General features: G+C 46.2%; 1 protein-coding gene across 2 annotated transcripts in view; it reads left to right on the top strand.

Annotated features, from left to right (window-relative positions):
* CACNG3 (calcium voltage-gated channel auxiliary subunit gamma 3) overlaps positions 1-22,881 on the top strand; it is a 66,958-nt gene extending 44,077 nt beyond the window's left edge. Inside the window, exons 2-4 of one of the 2 annotated variants that reach the window (XM_083711960.1) lie at positions 12,566-12,649; positions 17,057-17,191; positions 21,354-22,881. In XM_083711960.1, the coding sequence (XP_083568086.1) occupies positions 12,566-12,649; positions 17,057-17,191; positions 21,354-21,868 (734 nt within the window). In that variant the 3' untranslated portion in view covers positions 21,869-22,881. Of the gene's footprint in view, positions 1-12,565; positions 12,650-17,050; positions 17,192-21,353 lie in introns of both variants that reach the window. The other variant, XM_083711959.1, reaches the window with a different exon arrangement.
* The last annotated feature ends 755 nt before the right edge of the window (positions 22,882-23,636 follow it).

Here is a 23,636-nt window from a genome sequence, read left to right as displayed (position 1 = left end):
GCCTATCCTCACCTCCCATCCCATGTCTGCCTGCTTTCTTACTTATAATCAGTCCAGGGAGACCCTGGAGAAGGATGGGGGCAAAGCCAGAATTAGCTGGCTCTGGCTCCCATTGGCTCTAGCACCACCTAGTGATGCCTTCCACACCATCAGATCCAATGAGCACCAGCCCCGACTGTATGGGAGCACGAGACACTCCGGTTCCAGTGCCAGGTTTTCTTGCTACCCTTGCAGAATATGTTTAAAGGAGGAAGACCAAAGACACCTTTTCTCTGTCTGTGGTTTTAAATCACTGGAAGACAGAGAGGGTGGGGGGAGGAGATTTTATATGCATTGCTCATCCAAATCTCCCACTATAGCAATGTGGGCATGGGAAGAAGATAAGCAGAAGTCAGCAATGAGGAGAGGGAGCCATACCTTATGAGTTACTAAGGGAAGAGGTATTCTTTCACCACCCAAAAAAGTGGAAATGCAAAATCTGACCTTCATGTTGATCGTGAAAAAGTGTGGAGCTTGAATCAAATACTCCTCTGCCTTGGGCCCATCTTCTTCCAAGCCCTAAAGGTTTTTACCACCCTGTGTGGGTTTCTAAATGTGACTCTCAGCAACAAAGCATCTGCCCACAAGCACAAAAGAGAAGCACACAGGTGTTCTGTACCAATGTAGGATACAAGTGCATGAATGACAATGTTTTGTGGGCCCCAATAAGAGAATTTTCTGGAAACACTCTGAGCACAAGATCTTCATACACACCCATTTTCTTTTATCTTTATTTATTTATTTATTCCAAAGGGGTGGGCAGGGACAATAAAAAATATACCATGAAGCAGTTAAAACAGCCTAAAATGCTAATACATAAATCCATAACAACACAATATATCCCAGCATGGTGTAGTGGTTAAGAGCAGTGGACTTGTAATCTGGGGAACCGGGTTCGTGTCTCCGCTCCTCCACATGCAGCTGCTGGGTGACCTTGGACTAGTCACACTTCTCTGAAGTCTCTCAGCCTCACTCACTTCACAGGGTGTCTGTTGCGGGGGAGGAAGGGAAAGGAGATTGTTAGCCACTTTGAGACTCCTTAAGAGGAGTGAAAGGCAGGATATCAAGTCCAAACTACTCTTCTTCTTCTTCTTCTTCTTCTTCTTCTTCTTCTGTAGTACAATATTCACTGTAAAAGGTGGCGCTTGCCAATACAATTTTAATGGTCCAGAAATAGCTGTGTGAATAAATAAATTTAAAGCATACAGGATATTTATATAGTTTATAGTATATAGTTTAGCTATGATTCTTGCATCGCAGGGGTTGGACCTTTTGGCTCCCCTCCAAGTCTACAACTCCTTGGCACAAGCCTTATTTGTTGAGAGAAGGGAAGTCTCAGTTGAAAGCACAGTGTAGGCCCAGTTATTAAGTGGAGGATACAAGCAAAAGTCAAACAATGAGCCATGCACCATGTTTCAGCTCAGTTACAAGCTAGTTTCAGTTTCAGACTGAAACACCAGGAATCACCACCCACTGTCCTGGTAAAAATACCTCTTTCCAGGGGCGTCAACTCGCCTGCATCTGCCACTACAACCCTTCCATATTCCTGCTCCCTGGAATCTGAATAGCCCAGCAATTGAGCCACGCCTCCTTGTGCTTTTCCAGCACAGACCTGACGGTGTTATCATGGTGAAAGTTTGGGTTCCATACCAGTTTACAATGCAGAATCAAACACAAGGAAAAACGAAACCAAAACATGAACATTCTGTAAATCACAGCAGCAAAGCTAGTTCGCAGTCGGTTTAGAACCAGAAATCACAAATGGAAAAGGCCTAGAAAAATAAATGGGGGGGGGAGGATTCCACTAGAATGGGAAAAATAGCAGGCAAACCTCCCTGGGGAGAGTTCGGTGTTTGGGTGCCACCAGCAAAGAGGCTCGATATCCAGCCCCCACCTGCCAGACCCAGACATTGTGAGGGTGATAGGACTTTGATAAGGGCCCCCGGGGGTGCAAACTCTAAAAAGGCAACCAGCCTTGCATGGAAGGAGGCCCGCCCAGACTGGCAACTTAGGGTGGGGAGGCAAGCGGGAGGGTGAGCAGGACTTTGTTTCCCTTCCCAGTGGGAAGCAGAAATCAGGCCAAACCGTGCAACAGCTAAGCAACCAGCGGCTAATTTGCTTAGCTCGCATGACTTATTCCATGGGCTGAATTCCATTTTTCCTGGCGCTTGGCACCGAATCTGGGTTGCTTTGGTGGACGGAATTTGCTGGCTTCTTTGATCGCTCCTCCCTCCCTAGGAAGGAGGCACGCTGCGGGTAGCCAGAGCTCTCCATGTCAGCTTCTCTCATTTTTCCAATCTTGAATTCAGTTCTTCACAACAACACCTCAGTTTGCGGATATTATTATTATTATTATTATTATTATTATTATTATTTTATTTTCTCATGAAAATTTCAGTATGAATTTATCCTAATGGTCACAATTTTGCATACCTATATACATTTTTAGAAAGCCATTTCCTCTCATATAATGCTTTTCCCCACTTTAATAAGTGCATTTTTATGCGCATTTAAACCCACTGTGTGCAGTCTTGTAAATGCTGCTTGACTGGAGAACTGCATTGCAAAATTCAGAAAGTGTGAATTTCAAAGGACAGCACTGTGTTTCAGTTTGCATCTTGTTCCAAAAAGTGTGAATCAGATGAGTTAGCCTTTAAATGTGAACTGAATCTAATTCCCCCCCTTTCGTCCTCTTGGTCCTTTGCTGGCTGCCATCAATCTCCAAGGAAGTCAACGATGTTTGTTCATTATTGCAATGATCCTTCTCTGCTTTGACAATGCCCCGCTCTTGCAACATGCCATCCTCTGACAGCTGGCAACAGTCTTTGCTTGCAAGGAACCCCAGGAGGGAGCCCACAAATGGAAGGCCCCATCCCGTATGCCAGGGGTGCGTGTCAGAGTGCATCATCGTGCTGCCTGATCCACTTGCTCTCGCCACGTCAGTCTTGCAGGGGGAAGAAGCACACCAAGCGTAGTGACCAGAGAACTCAGCTCAGTTCAAGGAGGCCTTGATTCAAGTCCCACCCAACAACACCATGGAACCACTAGGGACAAACTCTGTAAGGTGGTCAACATATCAGCATTCCAACAATGCTCCATTCCAGTTCATTTCAATCCTCCTGAAATGTGGTTTTCACAAGAGTCATTGGTGGATCAGGACCAGCCACAGACTCACACACCCCAAACCAGGGAGAAGAGCACATCAGAAGAGAAGGGGTCATCTGTGCTGTGGTCATTCACTTGGAGCCCATTCAAATAGCAGGCCTCTTTGGATGGGGTGGGGACACCATCAATTCTGGGGGTGGGGACACCTCCCAGGCCACAGGGAGGTTAAGCTGGCCTCAACCAGAGCCAGGGCTTTTTTGGCCGGGCGTCGATCTGGTGGAACTCTGTCACAAGAGACTAGGGCCCTGCGGGACTTGACATCTTTCTGCAGGGCCTGCAAGACAGAGTTGTTCCGCCAGGCCTTTGGCCAAGGCAGAGTCTGACTCCCTCCTTCGGTAATCCACATAGAACTCTAGCCCAATGGTTGCCATTAATTTGATTTTGAATTGATTTTAGAATGAATTGATTTTAGAATGCATTTCAATTAACTGATTGTGATTTTATGTAAACTGGGTTACTTTTATTGTTGTTGGCCTCTCTGAGCCCGGCTTCGGCTGGGGAGGGCAGGATATGAATAAAAATTTTATTTTTATTATTATTATTATTATTATTATTATTATTATTATTATTATTGAAGTGAAGCTCGACTGGGAACAAAGAATGCAAGAAACTAGGGGCTATGTCTAGCGAGGACTCTGAAGGTGTGGTCTGATCTGGTTCCACTTCCAGACCCAAGAAGGGAGGACTCCTGTTCAAAGTCTTCCTGCAAAGCTGCTTAGGCAGGGGCAGGCTCAATGCATTTTGCTACCTGACATAATGGTGCCCTTTCCCCAGGCGTGCAAACTCCTAAGGGCAGAAGCAGTCCCCCACCACAAAAAAGTATTACTATTCAGGGGGCATTTGGCTCCACCCCCTGATGTTGTGCAGTGTCACACGCATGACATCATGATGTGCAGCGTCACACACAGGCCCCCTCAACCCCCTTAAGAAGATGGCACCTCAGCCCTTCCCCATTCATACACAGAAGCTGGCTAAACATTAATTCTTCCTACAAGGTGGTTAGCTTGCAAACATCCTACATTGCTTCTGAGAGGTAGCAAGTGCAGCATGATGAGACACAGCCCTAACCTCCAACATCTGCCTGCACCTCACCTCTCTCTTTCCCTAATGGTTGAACTGGCCCTGCTTAGGCAGAAGGTTTCTCTACAGAGGAAGTGTATCTGTTTAGCTGGATAGCAGCAAACACTTTTCAAGCAAGAAATGTGACCTGAGGGGCTCTGCATTCCAAAGCACCTGGGAGGTGACACGTTAGATATGACTGATCTACTGCTGTCCTTCTGAGACTTTGGGATTCATTCTGGAACAAAAAGATATAAATCCAAATAAAGAAATTAGTGTAGCAGCAGTGGGAGGGGTGGGATGAAAGGGGATATCTGGAAGAAGTCCCAGCTAGAAAGAGCCAAATATGCCCATTTTTTGGTCTCACTTTTTCATTTCTCCATTCTTAAGTCCAGATCTCCACATTTTCACATCAGTTAGCTGTTGTTGTTGTTGTTAAAGTCCCCACCAAAAATTCACCAGCATTTTAGTATAATTTTTTCCCAAATAACATTTACATCCTAATGGAGTTTTGTGTTATATTTATATTTTTGCGAGGCAATTTCCCTGAATGCACTTTAAAATGTTATGTTTACTAAAATATGTCTTTCTATGCACATTCTACCTTATATATCCATTTTTATGCATATTCGAGAGAATTGCGTTGTGATTTTGAAGGCTGTCTGTGTTTTGGTTTATGTATGGTTTCAAAAAGTGTGAATTAAGTCATGTCTGCCTTTAAATACGAACTGAGTTGAATCTCCCTCTCCTTCCCTACTCCCAGCAAGGACCTTCAGTTGGGGACTGCTGGGGAAGAGCAGCAAGGGTCTGAAAGAGCTGGCCTTGTGGGGTTGATTTTAATCTTCAGGGCGTGCTTTAGTTGATGAGCTGCACTGTCTATTATGATTCCAGGTTCTGGATCTAGTTTAGGGGAATTGTCTTGGGTGGTGAAGGGCCATCTGGGGCTGGCTTGCTTCCTAAGCTTGGAAGGGCAGGGTGAGAAAGAGTTAAAACAGCTGCCGAGGAATCCAGGCCAGGAGACCGTTTCTGGAAATGAGTGAGCAATGTGAATTCGAGGGAACTGAGTTGGATTCAAACCGCTGCATGCTGAGCCAGCCTGGCCCTTAGGGGAAAGGGAGATGCTATGTGCAGAGGAGAGACCGCTTTCTGCAGTGGTGCTGAGCGAGGCAGCCAATATATGGCCACACACCCAAAAGCACAAACAAATCCAGCAAGGTTTGCTCCTAAAAAGTATCATCTCCTATTTGTGCACCTCTTGTGACTTCCAGAACCGTCTTACTTGCCCCCCTTCCCCCCCCCGACGCAACACTGAAAGGCAGGATGCGAGAACCACCCCAGTTGCAGGAGTTACAAGGGATACAGCATATTTACTGATGTTCTTATTAATATTTTAATTTGTCTTACTGTAATTTTGTAGGCTGCAATTTAGGTGAAATGTTGGGAAGAATTTCCTTACAATCAAAGTAAGTGATTGTAGCAAGATGAAATTGATATGTCTTACACAGACTGCCCTGGTCTTTTACATTTTGAGTGTGTAAGTCATGGAGAAGCCTAAGTCAGGGGTTTTGCTGCATATTCCTCTAATGAAAGCTTAGCTAACTGGTCTATTGATCTGGACTTGTTAGAAGTTGGTTTATATGCTCCCAGGCAACCTCAGCTTCATCCATATAATGACACCTCTGCTAGGAATAATAACAATCTTGGCACAACAGAGACTGAATCTCCTTCATCAGGGGAACTTTTATGTGACCGACATCTCCTGATGCGTTGGAAAATGAAGTTTTGGGCCTGAATGCCATAATTGGTATACCGGTCAGGAATTCTGAATGTAGCCCCGTGGATAAGACCTACCAGCAAAGAAACTGTAGCTAGTGATGGTTTGAAGGTAGACCTATACGAGGATAGGTGCAAGTTCGCTAAGTCCCTATCAGATTCAGTAACCAAACAATTGAATGGCATTGATCAAGGTTGGAACTTGAACTCAGAAATCTGCTTTTACACCAATATAAATGCTCCAGATGGACTTGGAGGAGTGGTTTCCCATTCTTAATCCCTTCAGATCCAAGGCTACTGATAGTCGATGGGTATGCTGATAACCCACTTGCTACCATCCAAGGAAATGATCGTGGCATGTCACCTAATCTAATTTGTTCAAACCCCAATCTGGGATCTTTCGGAGGAAGTCTGAAGGCTTCAGGTCAGCACTCCACATTTTCTGTTCTACAGCTTAAGACGGGAGGAAAAGGCAGTGTGCAGTGGATTAATAAACATACAGTGGTACCTTGGTTTACGAACTTAATCCGTTCCGGAAGTTTGTTCTTAAACCAAAGCATTCTTAAACCATGATATGCTTTACCATAGCAGCGGGGAACTCAATTTACAAATGGAACACACTCAACAGGAAGTGAAACATGTTCTTATACCAAGGCAAAGTTCACAAACCAAAACACCTACTTCCAGGTTTGCAGGGTTCTTAATCCAAGTTGTTCATAAACTAAGCTGTTCTTAAACCAAGGTACCACTGTACTTGGAAAGATAGCGAATGAGGAGGGAAGTCCAGTTTCCAGTGATGATTCTTCTAGAAAGAGGTCCCCAAACGTTCTACAGGTGGTTGTTCATAACTGGCCAGTGAAGAAACCCAGTGGAATAATGAAAAAAGATTCTGAACTGCAAGATGGAATTCAAGCCATTGTCGGGGCTTCCCTGGATTTAGGAAATGGTTGATGGGATAAATTTTGATCGCTATCTGTTTGCTGACAGAGAGCTATTATTCAAACTAAAAGCTTGTCCAAATAACTCCCCGCACCCCAGTCTGGAAAAGGCAGTTTGAGAGGAAGGAACAAGAAGTTCTTAAGTCACAAGTGTCCTGCACTTGTCACCTAGCCTAATGATATCCAGATATGCTCCAATAGACAAGAAGGCAAGATTCATTATATTGGCCCAAATGCAGGTATTGGGGAAAATATGCCCAAAATAGAAATATGCCCCCAAACTACCCTGCTAGCAATCCATTTTCCAGATATCAAAGGGATGATCCATTAACAAACACTCATGATAAATCCAGGCCTAGGGGTAATTACAGAAAAGCATATTATGATACCTTCAGCTCTCCTCTAAGATACCATAACTGATTAGAAAATATCTTAATATTCTTTCATGGAACCTGATGGTTAGGGATAATAAGAAGGCAGATAAGCATATTTGTATGCTCCAGCAATTTGATATAATATGTTTGCAAGAGATTTGGTCGCACAAGCTTAACCCTCCTCCCCACTTACAGGGTCATAACTCTTTTAACCAGTCAGCTGTTGAGAAATTTAAAAGGGGCCAAGGAAGTGGGGACCTGACTACCTTTATATTGTAATGAGTTGGGGGAAATAGGCTGTATGCTTAAGTCCCGTTACTGATTCCTGGATCCAGCACAGATTAAATTGCAGGACTAGTCAGGCCAGCCTGGTAATGGTCCACTAAGTATGTGTCCTTAAGGTAACAAAGAAAGTGGCTCTCTGCCAGAGGGCAAATGCGTGGGCCTCGCGCCCTTAACTGTTTGTTAGAAAGACAAAAGGCCAGAGTGGAGAGTCGGGTTATGTGAGCTAGATGTTGGGTGCAAAGGCTACAGGCTAGGAAGGCAGAGAGAGAGAGCCATGCCTGATTTCTGAAGGAATTGAAGGCTGTGGCTGTGGAAGCAGTGGCGTTCCAAGGTGGGGGCAGGGGGCGGTCCGCCCCAGTGCCATTCCAAAGGAGGAGTGACAAAATGCCAACCCCCAATCGGCGGCACCTCCCGAGGCGCGCACCACACCACCTGGGATGTGAACCACTCTGGGTACCAGAGCAGGTTGCTCCGCCTCTGTGTGTGGAAGAAGCAAAACTGTCTTTGAGTGTTGATGCTGTGAACTCCTCCAGCATAGGCTCAGGCTGTATATATATGTAAATAAACCAGTGATCATAAAGACATTACTGTCTCCAAAATGAAAAACTCAACTCAACAATTTTGAGGTCTTCTTAAAAATAGCTCAACAACTTTCAGGGTGTCCTGGTTATTACTTTTTTAAATATGGCAGCCCTACCACTGCACCTCATTCGAAAGGAAACACGAACCCTGGGCAAGTGCCTGGAAGCCTTGGAATCTCATATCGCTTGGAGTTTGGGGTGGCGTGCGATAATATCATTTGGCAGGGGAAGTTTTGATAGCAGATTTTGGAATTCAAAATAATTACCGGTTGTCAAATCAAAGCAGAACTGAATTAGGAATCTTTCTTTTCTTTATAAATATCTCCCTTCTCCCTACTAATTGTCTGGCCCTGACCACCAAGATTTGGGCAGATGTAAGATCCCGAACCTGAGCAGATCAGTCATAAATTCCCCTCAGCATTTATACGTTTTTGTGGACTGGAGCAATTAGAGAGGATCTTTTGGTACCTTTAGGCTTGGGAAATATTTTCCTAACCTAATATTGTTATTTGTACAAGAAATATAATACACAGGCCTAAAAATGTTGGAATTTGTATTCCAACATAATTCCTATATTCCTCACGGGAGTCCTGTAGACATATCTAAGGGTCAATATACTTATTTGAGCAGACATGGTGGAAGTGCTAACGATCACATTATAGTCGCTCCTTCATTACTCACTGCTGAGAACACCTTTGAAGTATTAGAACAAACAGAAAGTGATTGCTTTCAAATATCAGTGACCCCATGTCCTTTCATAGAACGCATACCAACCACCAAATCTGCAGGAGTGTGTGGAGAAATAAAGGGTGTGAAAAGACTGAAATGCTCTCGCAGAGAGAACAGCAATATTCAAAAGACACTATATAGTAACTATCTGATGAGTTTGCACCAACTTTTTATGAGCAAATCTCCAAATCAGGTTGATGCCTTCCCAGTGGCGAAGCTGCATGCTCCAGCACTGGGGGCAGAGAGCAAATGGCGGCATGGCTGACATGCGTCCCAGGGGTGTGGCACGCCGCCCTGCAGGGTGTGGTGTGCGTCCTGGGGCATGGCACATCACCCACAGGGGCGTGCGTGCATCCCGGGGGCATGGCATGCCACCTGTGGGGGAATGGCATGTGTCCTGGAGGTGTGGCTCACCGCCCTCGGGGGCATGGTGCCCGGCGCAGTGGGGGGGCAGCCGCAATGGTACCCCCCTCCCCGATGGTGCCGGAGGCAATGTGCTTCCCCTGTCTCTCCCCCCCCCCCCCCGTTCCTCCGCCAATGTGTGCCTTCTAGCAAATTGTCATAGAACTCAGGCCCTATGAGATAACTTCTACAATTAATAACTACACACAATCAACACACCTTGGCTGGTTTGATGGTCGATGCAAAATGGCCAGGAAAGTTTTGGCTAAGGCTATTAAGGATTTGCGTAAGAATCCATGGAAAATTTGGTCAAATATAGATTGGAACACAAGAGTCTGCTCAAAAGCAAGAAAGTTGAATATACGAAAACCCAGTGGCAGGGATTGGGACTAGCAGTGATGGAACAGAGGGAAGACAATTTCTGGGAACTGGTGGCCCAGGGTTTAAATGAAGTGAGATCATCACAGGAAATCTCAGTTCCTGCCTCTGACTGGGTGACATATTTCTCCAGTATATTTGGTGGTCAGTCTGGGCAATCACATGTACCAGCAGTGTGTGAGAATTTCTCAAACCTACTTGAATGGCAGCCAGTCTCCTGTAATCATAGATACATAAAATTGTAGAGTTGGAAGAGACCACAAGGATCATCTAGCCCCACCTCCTGCAATGCAGGAACCTTTCATGCAACGTGGGGCTCAAACCCACAGCCCTGAGATTAAGAGTTTCATGCTCTACTCACTGAGATAAAGGCCCTCATTTCCTGCCTGGAATCAAATAAAGCTCCTGGAGAAGATATGCTTCCACCTGAGCTCTCTAAGGGATATTTAGAATGGCAGATGTCTATCTCAGCTGGCTTATTTACCACCATCAACAATATGAGCCAAATGCCCTCTGGATGGAAAATGAGTATCATTTTCCTGATATATAAGACAGGTGATAGGAAGGATCCACAAAACTATCAGCCAGTTAGCTTGTTAGACATCTCAAAGCTATATGCATTACATCTCCTTCAAAAATCATCGGACAAGCAGGATTCAGAAGAGGATAGAGAACCATTGATTAAAGTTTTACTCTGAACCGTATTGTAAGGAAATATAGTAAGAACATTAAGGATAGTCTTTATGTGGCCTTTATTGATCTTTCTGCTGCATCCAGCTCTATTAATCAAAACAAACTGTGGGAGAAATTTCAAATTGCTAACATTGACTGCAGACTTCTGCTATTGATCCAAGAACTATACAGTAATACAGAAAAGAGGGTCAGAGTAGGTTTAAATGGTGGTATGACTGATGCTTTTAAAATGTCATAAGGAGTGAAACAAGGTTGCACTCTGGCTCCCACTCTTTTTAATGTTTATATTAACAATCTGGTGCCATATTTAGCCAATTCAAACTCCCCCTCTCTGGTAATTAGGCACAGAAATATCTTAATATTGATGTATGCAGATGATTTAGTGCTCCTCTCGCTTTCCCAATTGCCCCCCCAAAAAAAAAAATCTATTGGAGGTGTTCAGCACATATTGTTAACAGAAGAATTAAGACCAAGATTGTGATTTTTGGCACAGTCCTAGTTATAAATGGTGCTTAGATCAGCAAGTTATAGAACAAATTCACTGGTTTGAATACTTGGGTGTACCCTTTAGTGAAACCCTCTCCTGGAGGTGTCATATGAAGACAGTGAAAGTGAAAGCACAGAAAGCCATAGGGACATTGATGTTCTGTTGCAATAAGGAAGGGCAGCTGATTGAACCTAAGGATATTTGGTAGCAAAGCACTTGCTCTGATTTGAACTCCATTAAAATTTTGGAAACTGTGCAGAATATTATTTTTTTCAGAAGCTATACTCTCTACCATCAGGAATATTAGCAGCTCTTCTTCATGCAGAATCCGAGAGGCCAACAATTAAGGCAAGAGCAGACTGTGCTCAGTTAAAGGATATTTATTTTAAATTGCTACTACCATATGCCTATTGAGCATTTTCCTGTGCTATATGGAACTGGGTGATAACCAATTCTGGAAAGCAGCTTGTCCAGATGTTCTAGACTATCATTATTTTCCAGATCTGAGCTCTGCTTTGACCTTGAATACGTGTCAACTAAGGGATTGGCTCTTCTGGATAGAATCCAGAAGGGACCTCCAACTAATTAGAAACACCAGATTTCCCCCTTGATACCCACTCATGAGGACAGAGCATTTTAAAACTGGTTCTCTGACCAAATTCTCATCAGTTTCCTTAAGAAATGACTTTATTGAGCTGTATCTCCATGTGATACCTACTGCCGTATTGGATGGTTGCTAAAACAAGCTCCTATACTCAGGCAGACCTGGTATTTATGGTCCATCTCAGATGGAAGACATCTCTCATTCTCTATTAGCCTGCCCCTTATTATAGAGACACAAGAGATCACTTTCTGAAACCTCTCTTCACATAAGCAAGTAGCAACACCCCGGCAGAAATGGTTCAGTTTCTTTTGAGTGACAATAATAACCGCGTAACACAGAGAGTGGCCCTCTATGCACTGTCTGCCAAAAAAGAAAGGAAGGAAGAAAAAGGAGTTAGATAAAATCGCTATAAATGGTTTTGGCTTGATTTGATTTGATTGTGTTGGTGTCTCTGGTAACTTCTGTCTCTTACAGCGTGGATGCTGGCAAATTGGATTTTAAAAAGGCAAAATAATAGAATTGGATCTGTCAGAGGTACACAATGCTCAGGAACTTGGCAAAATCTTTTTTATATTATGGATTTTTATTTTATGGATGTATGTCCTTTGCTATATTATCAATACTGTTGACTAATACACGTTTGTCATGGCCTTTGGCTAGAAGAGCAGACTTATGAACCTGAACAATCAAAATTGTCTGGCAGGGGAACTGAACAGCTTGGAGAATGGGGGACTGTTCTTCACTAGAGGTTTTTAGATTCCAGATAGCAGCTTATCAGGGATGCTGTAGGTATTTTCTGCATCAATGGGGGGTGGGCGAACCTTTGAGGTTGCCTTCCAACCCTATCATAGTAAAACTATGAAATTCATTTGGGATCTGGTGATGGCCACCATATTGGACAGTTTTAAGATGGACTGAGACAATTTAACAGAGGGCAAGAGGGTGGGGGTTTTGGTGGGGGTTGTCAGCATTGCATGCTGAACTGCCTGGGCCAGGGGTCTGATCCAGCAGAGCTCTTATGGTGTTCTTAAGCATATTTTCTCTTCTTTATTCCTTAGGGACGTTCAGAGGAATCTGTAAGCAAATCAATCATTTCCCAGAGGATGCTGACTATGAACAGGATGCAGCTGAATACCTCCTGCGTAAGGTTTACAACCTCCCGGGCAACTACAATTCTGTGCTTGTTGGGGGGGGGTCTACACACAGAAGGGATGGGGCTCACCCCTGTAGACAACTGAGTGGCCAGCAAAATCCAGCTGGAGATTTCCTTGTCAGAGTATGTGTGAATCCCACTTTCGATGGAGCTTTTTCAATTTCCCCTGAGCATTAAGGATAAGTTGTGGGGTGTATTTTTCAATGCAGTGCATTAACTAATCACTTTCCTTATTTCGTTCATTTGCAACAGTGTCCTTTTCTCCCTTGGACTGACATCATTAAAAGATCATATCTCTGAAAGGGATAGGTGAATCTGTCCCTTTTGGTTCTCTCGTTTTTCCAATATTAAATTCAATTCGTATTTCTGCAGCAGTTTGAGGATTCTTTTTCTTCTTCTTCTTTTAATCCACATGAAACTTTATCAGCTTTTCTGTGTGAATTTCTCCAGATAAACACATTTCTCTACGGCAGGCATATTTTTTGCACTGGAAAATCATGCCTCTGAATGCCAGTTGCTGGGAATCACAAGCAGGGAGAGCTGTTGTTGTGCTCAGGTCTTACTTGAGGGCATCTGGTTGGCCATAGTAAGAACAGGAGGCTGGACTAGACGGACCAGTGGCTGGATCCAGCAGGCTCATCTTGTGTGTTTTCCTAATATAATGCATCACTTAATGTCATTCTCATCAATTTTATGCATGTTTTCCCCTAATATAGGCATTTCTCTACATTTTTTTTGACTGGAGAGCTGCACTGTTAAATAAGTGCAAATTCCAGTTCTTCAAGGGTGAATTAGGCAGTTTCTTATCCAAATGCAAACAAAGTTGAATTTCTCCCCATCCCTCATCAGAAGTTTTTATACTTGTTTCAAGATCCAGTCACCTGGGCAGGATGTGATGAGTGAAGGGATGGACAGATCGGCTTAAGCCCCATCCTTATCTGTTTCCCTCAGTCTGTTCTGCCCCCTATTTTTGCAGACTTTCCTAAAGAACCCATGAAAAATCCACATGTAAATTATGTGTGTTTTGTACCCAACGTTTCCTGGAAAATACACATTTCCCAGTGCATTTCCTCCCCAAAATATGCATTTTGTATGCATTTTTATTCTAAAGATGCATATCTTTATGCAGACATTTTTGAACCAAACTGTATAGCCATGGGTGCCAACTCATGGGGGCCGAGCCCTTGTGGTCACCTTCCAATATTTTTAGTAGTGGGCTATGCCCCCCTAATGTCCCAAAAAATCAGAGGGCGGAAGAGGCTGAGCATGGAGCCAAGCGTGGCATGGCTTCAGTGACTGGCTCCTTCTCCTTCTCCTCTTGCCATGAAGGAGAAAGAGGACTGAAGCAGGCCCCCCACCAATGGCAATGGCAGGAGGAGGAGCTGCCAGTCATTGAAGCCATACTGTTGCCACATTTGGTTCTGCCCCCAGCTCATTCTGATGCCCTGACATCACACTCAATGTCACACACACGACATTGCCCGTCCCCCCATATCACCCTTGGAAGCTGGCACCTCTGTGCATAGCCCAGGTGATAGTTGCATTCTCATCCACAATAGAATTTGGAAACGTCAATTCGAGTCAGTCCTCTGTGACAAGCAGACCAAACAAATTCATCCCCCATCACTTGACAGAGGATTTAGTCCTCCCCAAAAAATGTACCCAGTAAATTAAAAGCTCCAGGGCTTACCTGAATATCAGGAGGAGAAATCTAGGCAGCTGCCTGGGCTGGCAAGATGTAGGAAATAGCAAAAATGCAAGAAATAATTATGTCAGTCTGGAGAACAGATCCCATGTTGAGATATTATTTGGCTTGTGTGCAGCAGAACCAATGTGGGAACAGCGCCCTTCACAGACTCACTGTCACAATGTGTCTCCATAGAGCAGTAGAGACTGGTGGGGCAGAAGGAAGGGAGCCCAACAGTAGGTGGTGCCAGAGCCAGTGACAGGCAGAGCCAACTAACTCTCATTTTGTCTCCTCCTGCTCCTTGTCCTTCTTCATCCTCCTCATCATGAATGTGCAGGCGTCCCCCCACTTACATGTGATCGACATGCATGCGACTACATATACGCATGGCGCCAGGAAATAAATAACTAATTCAATTCAAACCTGGAAGTGGCTGGTGAGAGCTGGAGAGTCTTCCCCAGAGCCTGAAATGGATATCATTGAGGGCAGAGGAAGCCCTGAAGAGACTGGAGGCACAGCAAGACTTTGTTTAGGCTGCTCAGCCTCCCTGCCTAACAGCTGATGTGTGCAGTACAGTAGCAATGCCAGCCACTTTTCAGCTCATCCTCCAGCCTGCAGTCAACCCCAGAGCTTCAGTTCAAGTTGTGGATATTTTTGGATACGGTATTTTTGGTCTGGATTGGAGAGAGTGCGGCAGAGGGCAACTTAAGGGTGCTTAGAGGGTGCTTCCCACTTCCCACTATTTCACTTCTGCGCGCGGAGGGCCCAGAATATAACACTTTGTAAGTGTTGGGTGGGGGCCACCCATTTTCATTGCCTTCTAAACCACCCTCTCAGGGCAATTCATGCACAAGTTAATTAAAAGCAGTTATAACGGAGATTATAATGGAGAAATTGACAAGCAAAGTTCAGGAAATAACACAACATAAGAAATCCAATAACTTTAACAAAATGTGGTTTAGCTATATGACATATGTTTTGTCAAAGGAACATAGTTATAAACCACCAAAAATGCATAGAAATCTGTGGAACAGCTTTTTTTAAAGTGACTCTTAATAAATATGCTTTGAAACCTTGTGTTGGGGAAATTAAAGTGGGGAGGGGGCAACTTATTCTATTATTTACTAAAGTATGTAAAATCAAGAAACTTAAAAAAAAAAAACAAATTCATTTAAAACAAGACTAAAACCCTAACAAAGAGACACTCGTGGTAAAGACCTGTTAGAACAAAAATGTCTTCAATTGCTTCCAGAAAGTGCTTGTCATATCTTGACAGAGATGCTATTCCAGGGACAGCTACACAGCTACAGGGACAGCAACTTCCTCCCCCCACATCCCACTGAGTTCTTCAAGGCAGCACAGAAACTAAGGGAGAGGCAAGCCTAAGCTCTGGGCAGGTTTTAAGCTGGTGGGTTCATGACATTGGTGGGTGGAACTTTAATCAAGGCTTCTCTGAACTGAGCTGTGCTTCTCTGGTCCTTGCACCAGAGCTGAGCTTCTGAGCAGTCTGGGTGATGTCCCAAATCCCTTCCCATTCTTGGGGTCCTGTAGCCAGTGAGGGTTAGAATCTAAGAGAGGCAGATGCTGAACTAGTTTCTTTAAAGACAAGGACCTTAGCTGGCCATTTCAGGGTCCTCACCAGCACCCCCCAAAGAATAAGCAAGATTTCAAGAGCTACAATTAAGTGACGTTTCACTCCAGATTGATGGGTGGGCCTTTCTTCCATGTATAATGAGTAGAGTGCTAGACTGTCAAGGACTGGCTGGATGATGAGGAGTGGTGAGAAGCTCCAGCCAGAGACCCCCTAGAGAAGCCTCAGAAGAGGAAGGCTTCAAGCCAGAGGAGTGGTGGTGGGACATGGAAGACAGGTCAGAGGATGAAGGTGCAGGGGGCAGAATGGTTGGATGCAGAACAAGCAACAGGCTCAAGTGAGAGAGAGGAGGAAGAGGCAGAAAGCACTGCAGATATAGGACAGGCTGCTGAGGAGGAGGAGACAGGTGCTGAGGTTGCAATAGATTCACAGGAGCCAGCTGGTTCTACTGTATTCAGCTCCCCTGTCTTGTCTCCAAGAGCAAAAAGCAGAGCGAGCACAATGGGGGTGAGCCCTCCCCTACGGAGTTTAAGACTGCTTTACTGGGGCCAGTCTTGCCCATAGGTTTCTCTGTTTGTATTCTGTTTCCTTAAAACTTTACTGCTCGTCTCTGAGTCTCCATGCTGACCTGCAACTAAACCAGCACTAACATAGACTGAGCCTCCCCACTCGGCCATGAAGCTCCCTGGGTGTGACTTTGGCCAATAACTGTCCCTCTCAGCCACTACCTCTCAGGGTTGTTGTGAGGATAGAATGAGCAGGAGGAGAACCACACACACCACCTTGAGCCCCTTGGAGGAAAAGGTGGGGTACAAATGTAATAAATATGTCATAATACCAGATGCCTGAATGGACCAGCCTCCACTAGTACTTTAACTAACATGCTACGGTAATGATGTGAGGGATCGCTTAGTCTGTAGAGCATGAGGCTCTTAATCTCAGGGTCGAGGGTTTGAGCCCCATGTTGGGCAAAAGATTCCTTCATTGCAGGAATTGGTCTAGATGGTCCTTGTGGTGGCTTCCAATATTACAATTCTATGATTTCATGATTCTATGAGTGTAGTCTGAGCAGGATTTGCCTCTTCCCCTTCTCCTTCCTCCTCCTCGTCCAGGTGCAGTGAGAGCATCCAGTATCTTCCCCATCTTGAGTGTGGGTCTGCTGTTCTTCGGAGGTCTCTGTGTGGCAGCCAGTGAGTTCTACAAGAGCAAACTCAACGTCATCTTGAGCGCAGGGATTTTTTTTGTATCGGCAGGTGAGTCCCAAGTCACTTCTCCACTGTCTATGCTGCTTCGCATAAGATCAAAGCTCTGGCCTTTGCTGCCAAGGCTGACTCCCAGCAATGGGGTGCCAACCAGATTTGAATTCCGTGCTCCCAGAAGGAAACACTTTTGCTCTCCACCCTTCTGGCTCCATATGGTCTATTCCAACTTTGGTGAGTCCCAAGTCACTTCTCCACTGTCTATGCTGCTTCGCATAAGATCAAAGCTCTGGCCTTTGCTGCCAAGGCTGACTCCCAGCAATGGGGTGCCAACCAGATTTGAATTCCGTGCTCCCAGAAGGAAACACTTTTGCTCTCCACCCTTCTGGTTCCATATGGTCTATTCCAACTTTGCATGCCTATGAATGGGATAGCTGGGTATCTGTCCCCAAAGGGCCATAGAGGAGAACATCTGCCCTGAAAGCAGAGGGTTCCAGGTTCATCCCCCGACATCTCCAGATTTTGATATGGGATGCAGTGATTCTGTGTGAAGATTGAGCCCTCCTCCTCCTCCTCCTTGCCCATTAACTCTTGCCAAGAACTGCTGCTTAGGTCAGGAAGGGCCAAAGCTTAGTAGGCACAGCCCCTGCTTGGCATGCAGAAGGTCCCAGGTCCGGTTCTCTGCATCTCCAGGTAGGTCTGGTATGTCCCCTACCTGACACCCCAGAGAGCTGCTGCCCATCAATGTCGGCAATGCTGAGCTGGAAGTGTCAAAGGTCTGACTCAGTATAAGGCAACTTCTTATGTCTCTGAGCTGCTGCTGCAGCAACAGCAGCTTCAAAGGGATTTGGAGCTCCAGAATCCCTCTCAGAGCAGTTTCTGTGTACTTTGATGTATTTTACAAAACTCAGAATTGGCGCTCAACAGCAGCATCTTAATTCTGAAGTTAAAGGTTGAGCTGATAAGCCCTGTGTGATGTCTTAGCTAAGCTGGCTGGCTGGCTCTCTCTCTCTCTCTCTCTCTCTCTCTCTCTCTCTCTCTCTCTCTGTGTGTGTGTGTGTGTGTGTTGGAAGATGCTGTGCTTTTCTGAGGATGCTCTGCATTTTCTGGAAAGCTAAGCCAACCTTTGTTTCTTGGCAGAATGCAATTGCCTTTAGGGAAACAGCCAGAGGAGTAAATAAGATAATTCAGGACAGCACAGTAAAAGGGTAACCACTGAATAACAGAAATGTCTTGGGACCAAGGTAGCTGAAGGACTCCCTCCAGCCATACAATCCTGCCCAGATATTTAAGGCCGGGTTCTGAGTTCCCGCTTGTACGGCCACCAGGAAAATAAATGAAATTGGTAGTACAAGCACTCTCTCTGTGGTGGCTCCACAGTTCTGGAACTGCCAGCTGGACGGATTCTGTTCAGGCTTGCAAGCAAGCTTTCAAAATGCACCTGTTCCAGGCTGCCTTTTCTCGACAGTCTCATGCTGCTGCCTTTCTGTGCCACCTTAAATGGTCAAGTTCTTGCAATCGCAGAATAGGTATGCTGTGGTACCTGTAGTACTGCAAATTCCACTGATCGAAGCAGTCAGCTTTGGGGGGGCCACAGCTGGCTTGGTTCCAAAGACTCATCCTAGTGCCCTGTACCCTACTATACCCTCCAACACCTTGAGTCCCCAAACCGGGGTTCACATGTTCCGTGCTCCCGAGTCAGTCATGTGACCAGTGCAAGATCACCGAGCCCAAAAAACATGCTTTTTTCAGGGCCACACTCACAAGGCACCCAAAAATGCACCATGAGATTGCAGCCCTGGGGGGAAAACTTTGCTTTTTTTCTGGGCGATGTCTCGGTATGTTATCACTTGAGATCACAGCACCCCAAATGGCCACTGTGCACTCACACAAGAAAATTTTTCTGAGATACTTGGGTAAACCCTGCCCTGCCCAATAACAGGCCTGTACAGAGCTTATCTGAGGTCCAAGGTGAGAGTCTTGTTAGAATAAAGTTATGAACACAAACAAAAAAACAGGCAGCCTCTGGCAGGGTAGCCCAGCCAGCTTAGCCCTCTGAGGCCCAGGGCAAGTGCACCCAGCTGCCCCACCCCCTGCACAGGCCTGCCCTATAAAAAGCATTATTCAGAAGAGTGGTTTCCATTGCAAGGAGGTCAAACATGAGACCAATCCGGTTGCAGGGAGTTCCAAAGGTGGAACGGGTACTACAGGGGTATACTGGGGGTATACATCCATGACCCACTAAGGACGACAGTCACACAATAAAATTTGAAACAGTAAGAATTAATTGCACATTTATTCAAAATCCAATTAAAACTATGTGGTTTAATTAATTCAATGAAGCTGATGAACGTGATCCCGTGATGCCAGCTTTTCAAAGGCTGATAGTCATTTACACTTCTGGTGCCCCCTACTCCACCCCATGGCTCTTATCAACCCCTCCCCAAGAATCCTAGTGACCCCCAGGGGGCAGTACCGCCCACTTTGGGAAACACTGGTTTGGCAGAACCTGCTGAAACCAGGCCTCTCCCATTCCCAGGAGGCTGCTGTGCCTTTGCACTGCCCTGGCCAATTCAACATCTGGAGAGGAGCAGCCATCTGGAGAGGAATGCGAGCGAGTGGCAAATGGCATCCTTCCTGACTGCTGTCGTGGGCTATTTCGTGACAGTATCTTTGTCTCCAGGAAATCTTTTGTCTTGTGCTCCCTCTGCAAACGCTCCACCCTAAAAAAAAGACAGAGAGCATTGTTCTCACTTCTTCAGCCGAGAAGAGTAGAGAAGCAAAGCAGCAAACAAAACACTCTTGGCTCATTAACGCAACACAAAGCTCCTCTGTGGCAAGGAAGCAAGGGAGGGGCGCCCCATGCATGTTAGCTGAAAGGGTGCCCCCCCTCCAGTTTCACACAGAGCCCAGAAAATGCCCCTGGGGTGCTGGCTGGTGCTGGTGTCAGGCAGGAATGCTGGAAGCTCTCTGATACCGAGTCAAACTGATGGTGCATCTGGCTCAGTGTTGTTGCATTGGGTCTCCATCAGCTGTCAAGCAGTGGACACTCCCAGTCCTACCTGGAGATGTGGGGGATGAACCTGGATCCCTCTGCTTCCAGGGCAGATGTTCTGCTCTATGGCCCTTTTGGGACAGATACCCAGCTATCCCATTCATAGGCATGCAAAGTTGGAAGAGACCATATGGAGGCAGAAGGGTGGAAGAGCAAACGTGTTTCCTTCCAGGAGTTGAAATGAAAATAGCATGACTTCCCCAAATATGTTGGTGTTTGTGTGCCACCAGTTCATCCCTTGCATACTGCAGAGTCCCATTCATCTCCTCTGACTGGATGAGCAAAGTGTCAGGAACTGGCTGTATGGGGAAGAGTGGCAGAAGCCACCTGACCAGAGCCCCCGGGGGGAGGGGGAAGCACAGAGGGAGAGGGTTTGGATCCTGGCTCCTGGTAGTGGGAAATCAGCCACACCCCAGAGGAGGGGGAAAGCTGGGAAGTGCTGGAGGCTGGGAGCTTGGAGGGGGATGAAGAGGAGGAAACAGGCAGGTGCCCCAGCCCACAGGAATCAGACTTGACAGCTCCACCAGAGCCACCCTGACAATTTCTCTGCTGACAGCCTGCAAGCCTCTTCCCTTCCACTCCTAGAACAAGGCATCTACTGCATGTCACAGAGCAGAGAGCCAAGCAAAAACAGAGAGCGTTCTTTGGGTTAGAAAGTGAAGGCAGGGAGTTACAATCCAGTCCAGGCAACTGCTTCATCTAGACAGGAACAACCCTTAGAAGCCCCTGTGTGTTCTCTGCTCTGCTTCTTTAATAACGAAACTAACTGTAACAGGATAGTACGCACCCTGGAAATGATCTCTTTCAGCTTCTGCCTTCTGGAAGAAGGTATAGGGTTATAAAGACCAGGACTAGCCGCCTGAGAAACAGTTTCTACTCAAATTCAATTCTGGTTCTAAACACAGCATAAGGAGTCTCTATAGTATATTGTATTTTAAAACGGGGTTTCAGAGTTTTTAGGGGGGGTTGAATGTTTTATGTAGTTTTTCAATTTCATTGTTCTGTATGGGACAGTGACAATAAAGATATTGTATGTCGTATATCGTATATCATAAGTTAACCAGCATGTCACTGTCTTTCTCTGTTCTGCAAATGACCTGTTCTTCCTGTTGGCTCCCGGACACAAAGTTACTTTAGTCCTCCTCTGATTCTTCCCTTCAGGGCTAAGCAACATCATCGGGATTATCGTTTACATCTCTGCCAACGCCGGGGACCCTGGGCAGAGCGACTCCAAGAAGAGTTACTCCTACGGCTGGTCCTTCTACTTCGGGGCCTTATCCTTCATCATTGCTGAGATGGTGGGGGTGATTGCCGTCCACATGTACATCGAGAAGCACCGCCAGATCCGAGCCAAAACCCATTCCGTGGCGCTGCTGAAGAAGTCCACTTTTACCCGCTTGCCTACCTACCGGTACCGGTTCCGAAGGAGATCGAGCTCCCGCTCCACGGAGCCCAGGTCCAGGGACCTGTCCCCCATCGGCAAAGGCTTCAACACCATCCCATCCACCGACATCTCCATGTTCACCCTCTCCAGGGATCCTTCCAAGCTGACTATTGGGACACTGCTCAACTCAGAGAGAGATCACGGGTTTTTACAGATTCACAACTCCCTCCCCAAAGAGTTCAAGGAGTCCTTACACAACAATCCAGGCAACAGACGAACCACGCCAGTCTGAGGCCAGCCTCGCCCCTGGTTGGCTGAGAGTCCTGGCAGTCAGAGCTGCCCTGCTGGCTGCCATGTATAGAGGTGTATCGTTGAGACTGCATGACATGACCCGCCCCCTGTGATGGTGTAACCAGTGAAACTTTGTTTTTCAGAAGAAACCCTCGGCGGGGGTCCTGCCCCTCATGGGCAACCTGGGTTGAGGACTTCGTTTTTTCCGTTTCGTTTTTAAAATCCTCGAATCTCCACTTGCTAAGCCCAAGCGGTTGTGGCTTTGGTTTGACTGCTGCTGAGCCTCCCCAATTCCCAAACCTCTCATTCTTTGACATTGTAGCTTTGCCACATGCACAGCAAAAGGGGTTCCCATTGGACTGCCAGGAGGCCCCATCAGGAATGTAGGGAGTACCTTATGGCTATTGGTCCCCCCGCGGAAATCCCACTTGCGCGCTGTGGTCATCCCGAAATCACCTCTGTGGGAAATCTCCAAGCACGAAACGGCGAACCTGAGTGTGTTTGAGAAGACTGTGACCATTGTCCCTTCTTCCATCCGGATTGTATTGAGTGATGCTGGGGGGGTTGGGGTGGGGGCTGTCTGTTTTTGTGTGCATGCATTAAATAGCTTGGAATCCCATTTCCTGCCATGTGGTTGGAAGAGATGGCCCGGAGCCATTTCTGTGGGTTTAGGGAGGGCTCTGTGTTTTTCTCGCATCTTCAACGCTCCCATCAAGGACTCCGGGTCAGGTGGGGAGAGGCAAATGCTCCCCCTCCTCCATCTCTCCCAAGGTGCTGGTCGTCATCTGCCATCTGTGGGTCAGCTTTTGACATTGCAGGTAGGATGAGCTCACTCTCTCATGCCCAGAGGTAGATCTCTGGACACCATGAAGATTATGTGTGGTTGAGTTTGCAATCTGCTTTTCCAGCTGCAGCACCAGTCTATGTCCTGTACAGATGGGCGGCCGATATCTGGAATGTTTGAAAGGTCCAAGGAAAGCAAATATATACCAATAAAACACATTCGGATCAGCATTTGTGGTTCAGAGGCCTTTTGTTGGTAAAGGAAGGCATGGGGAAGGGAGCAATATATGGAGGGAGGAACATGGGAGGGGGTTTTTGTTCATATTGCAAAATAGCGAAGATCAGTCAGCAGCTTTCTTGAGGAATCAGCACAAATGCTACCACTGTCAACTTCAAGGAAGCCCTACCTGCGAATTGCAATTTACATGCAATATATTTTCTTGGAGCTGCCAAGAGCATCTGCTGTGTTCTGCCCCAAATATATCTCTCCACACACACACCTTGGCAGGTGGAACATGGAAAGGCAGTCAGCTTTGAAGACCTGGGGAAGAAAAGGGACAAGCAGTCTGTTGGTTTTCCTTAGCCTTCCTCTTGCACATGATGACATAGGGATGCTGGTGGTGCTGTGGTCTAAACCACTGAGCCTCTTGGGCTTGCCGATCAGAAGGTCGGCGGTTCAAATCTCCATGACGGATTGAGCTCCCATTGCTCTGTCCCAGCTCCTGCCAACCTAGCAGTTCGAAAGCATGCCAGTGCAAGTAGATCAATAGGTACCGCTGTGGCAGGAAGGTAAATGGCATTTCCATGTGCTCTGGGTTCTGGCCCGGTGTTCCATCGTGCCAGAAGCAGTTAAGTCATGCTGGCCACATGACCCGAAAAGCAATCTGTGGACAAACGCTGGCTCCCTCGGCCTGAAAATGAGATGAGCGCCGCAACCCCATAGTCGCCTTTGACTGGGTTTAACCATCCAGGGGTCCTTTACCTTT

The sequence above is a fragment of the Podarcis gaigeae genome, assembly GCF_964106915.1.
Source record: "Podarcis gaigeae genome assembly, chromosome: 14".
In the NCBI taxonomy this organism is placed as follows: domain Eukaryota; kingdom Metazoa; phylum Chordata; class Lepidosauria; order Squamata; family Lacertidae; genus Podarcis; species Podarcis gaigeae.
Note: the sequence above shows the minus strand (reverse complement) of the source record. Positions and strands in the feature narration are given on the sequence as shown.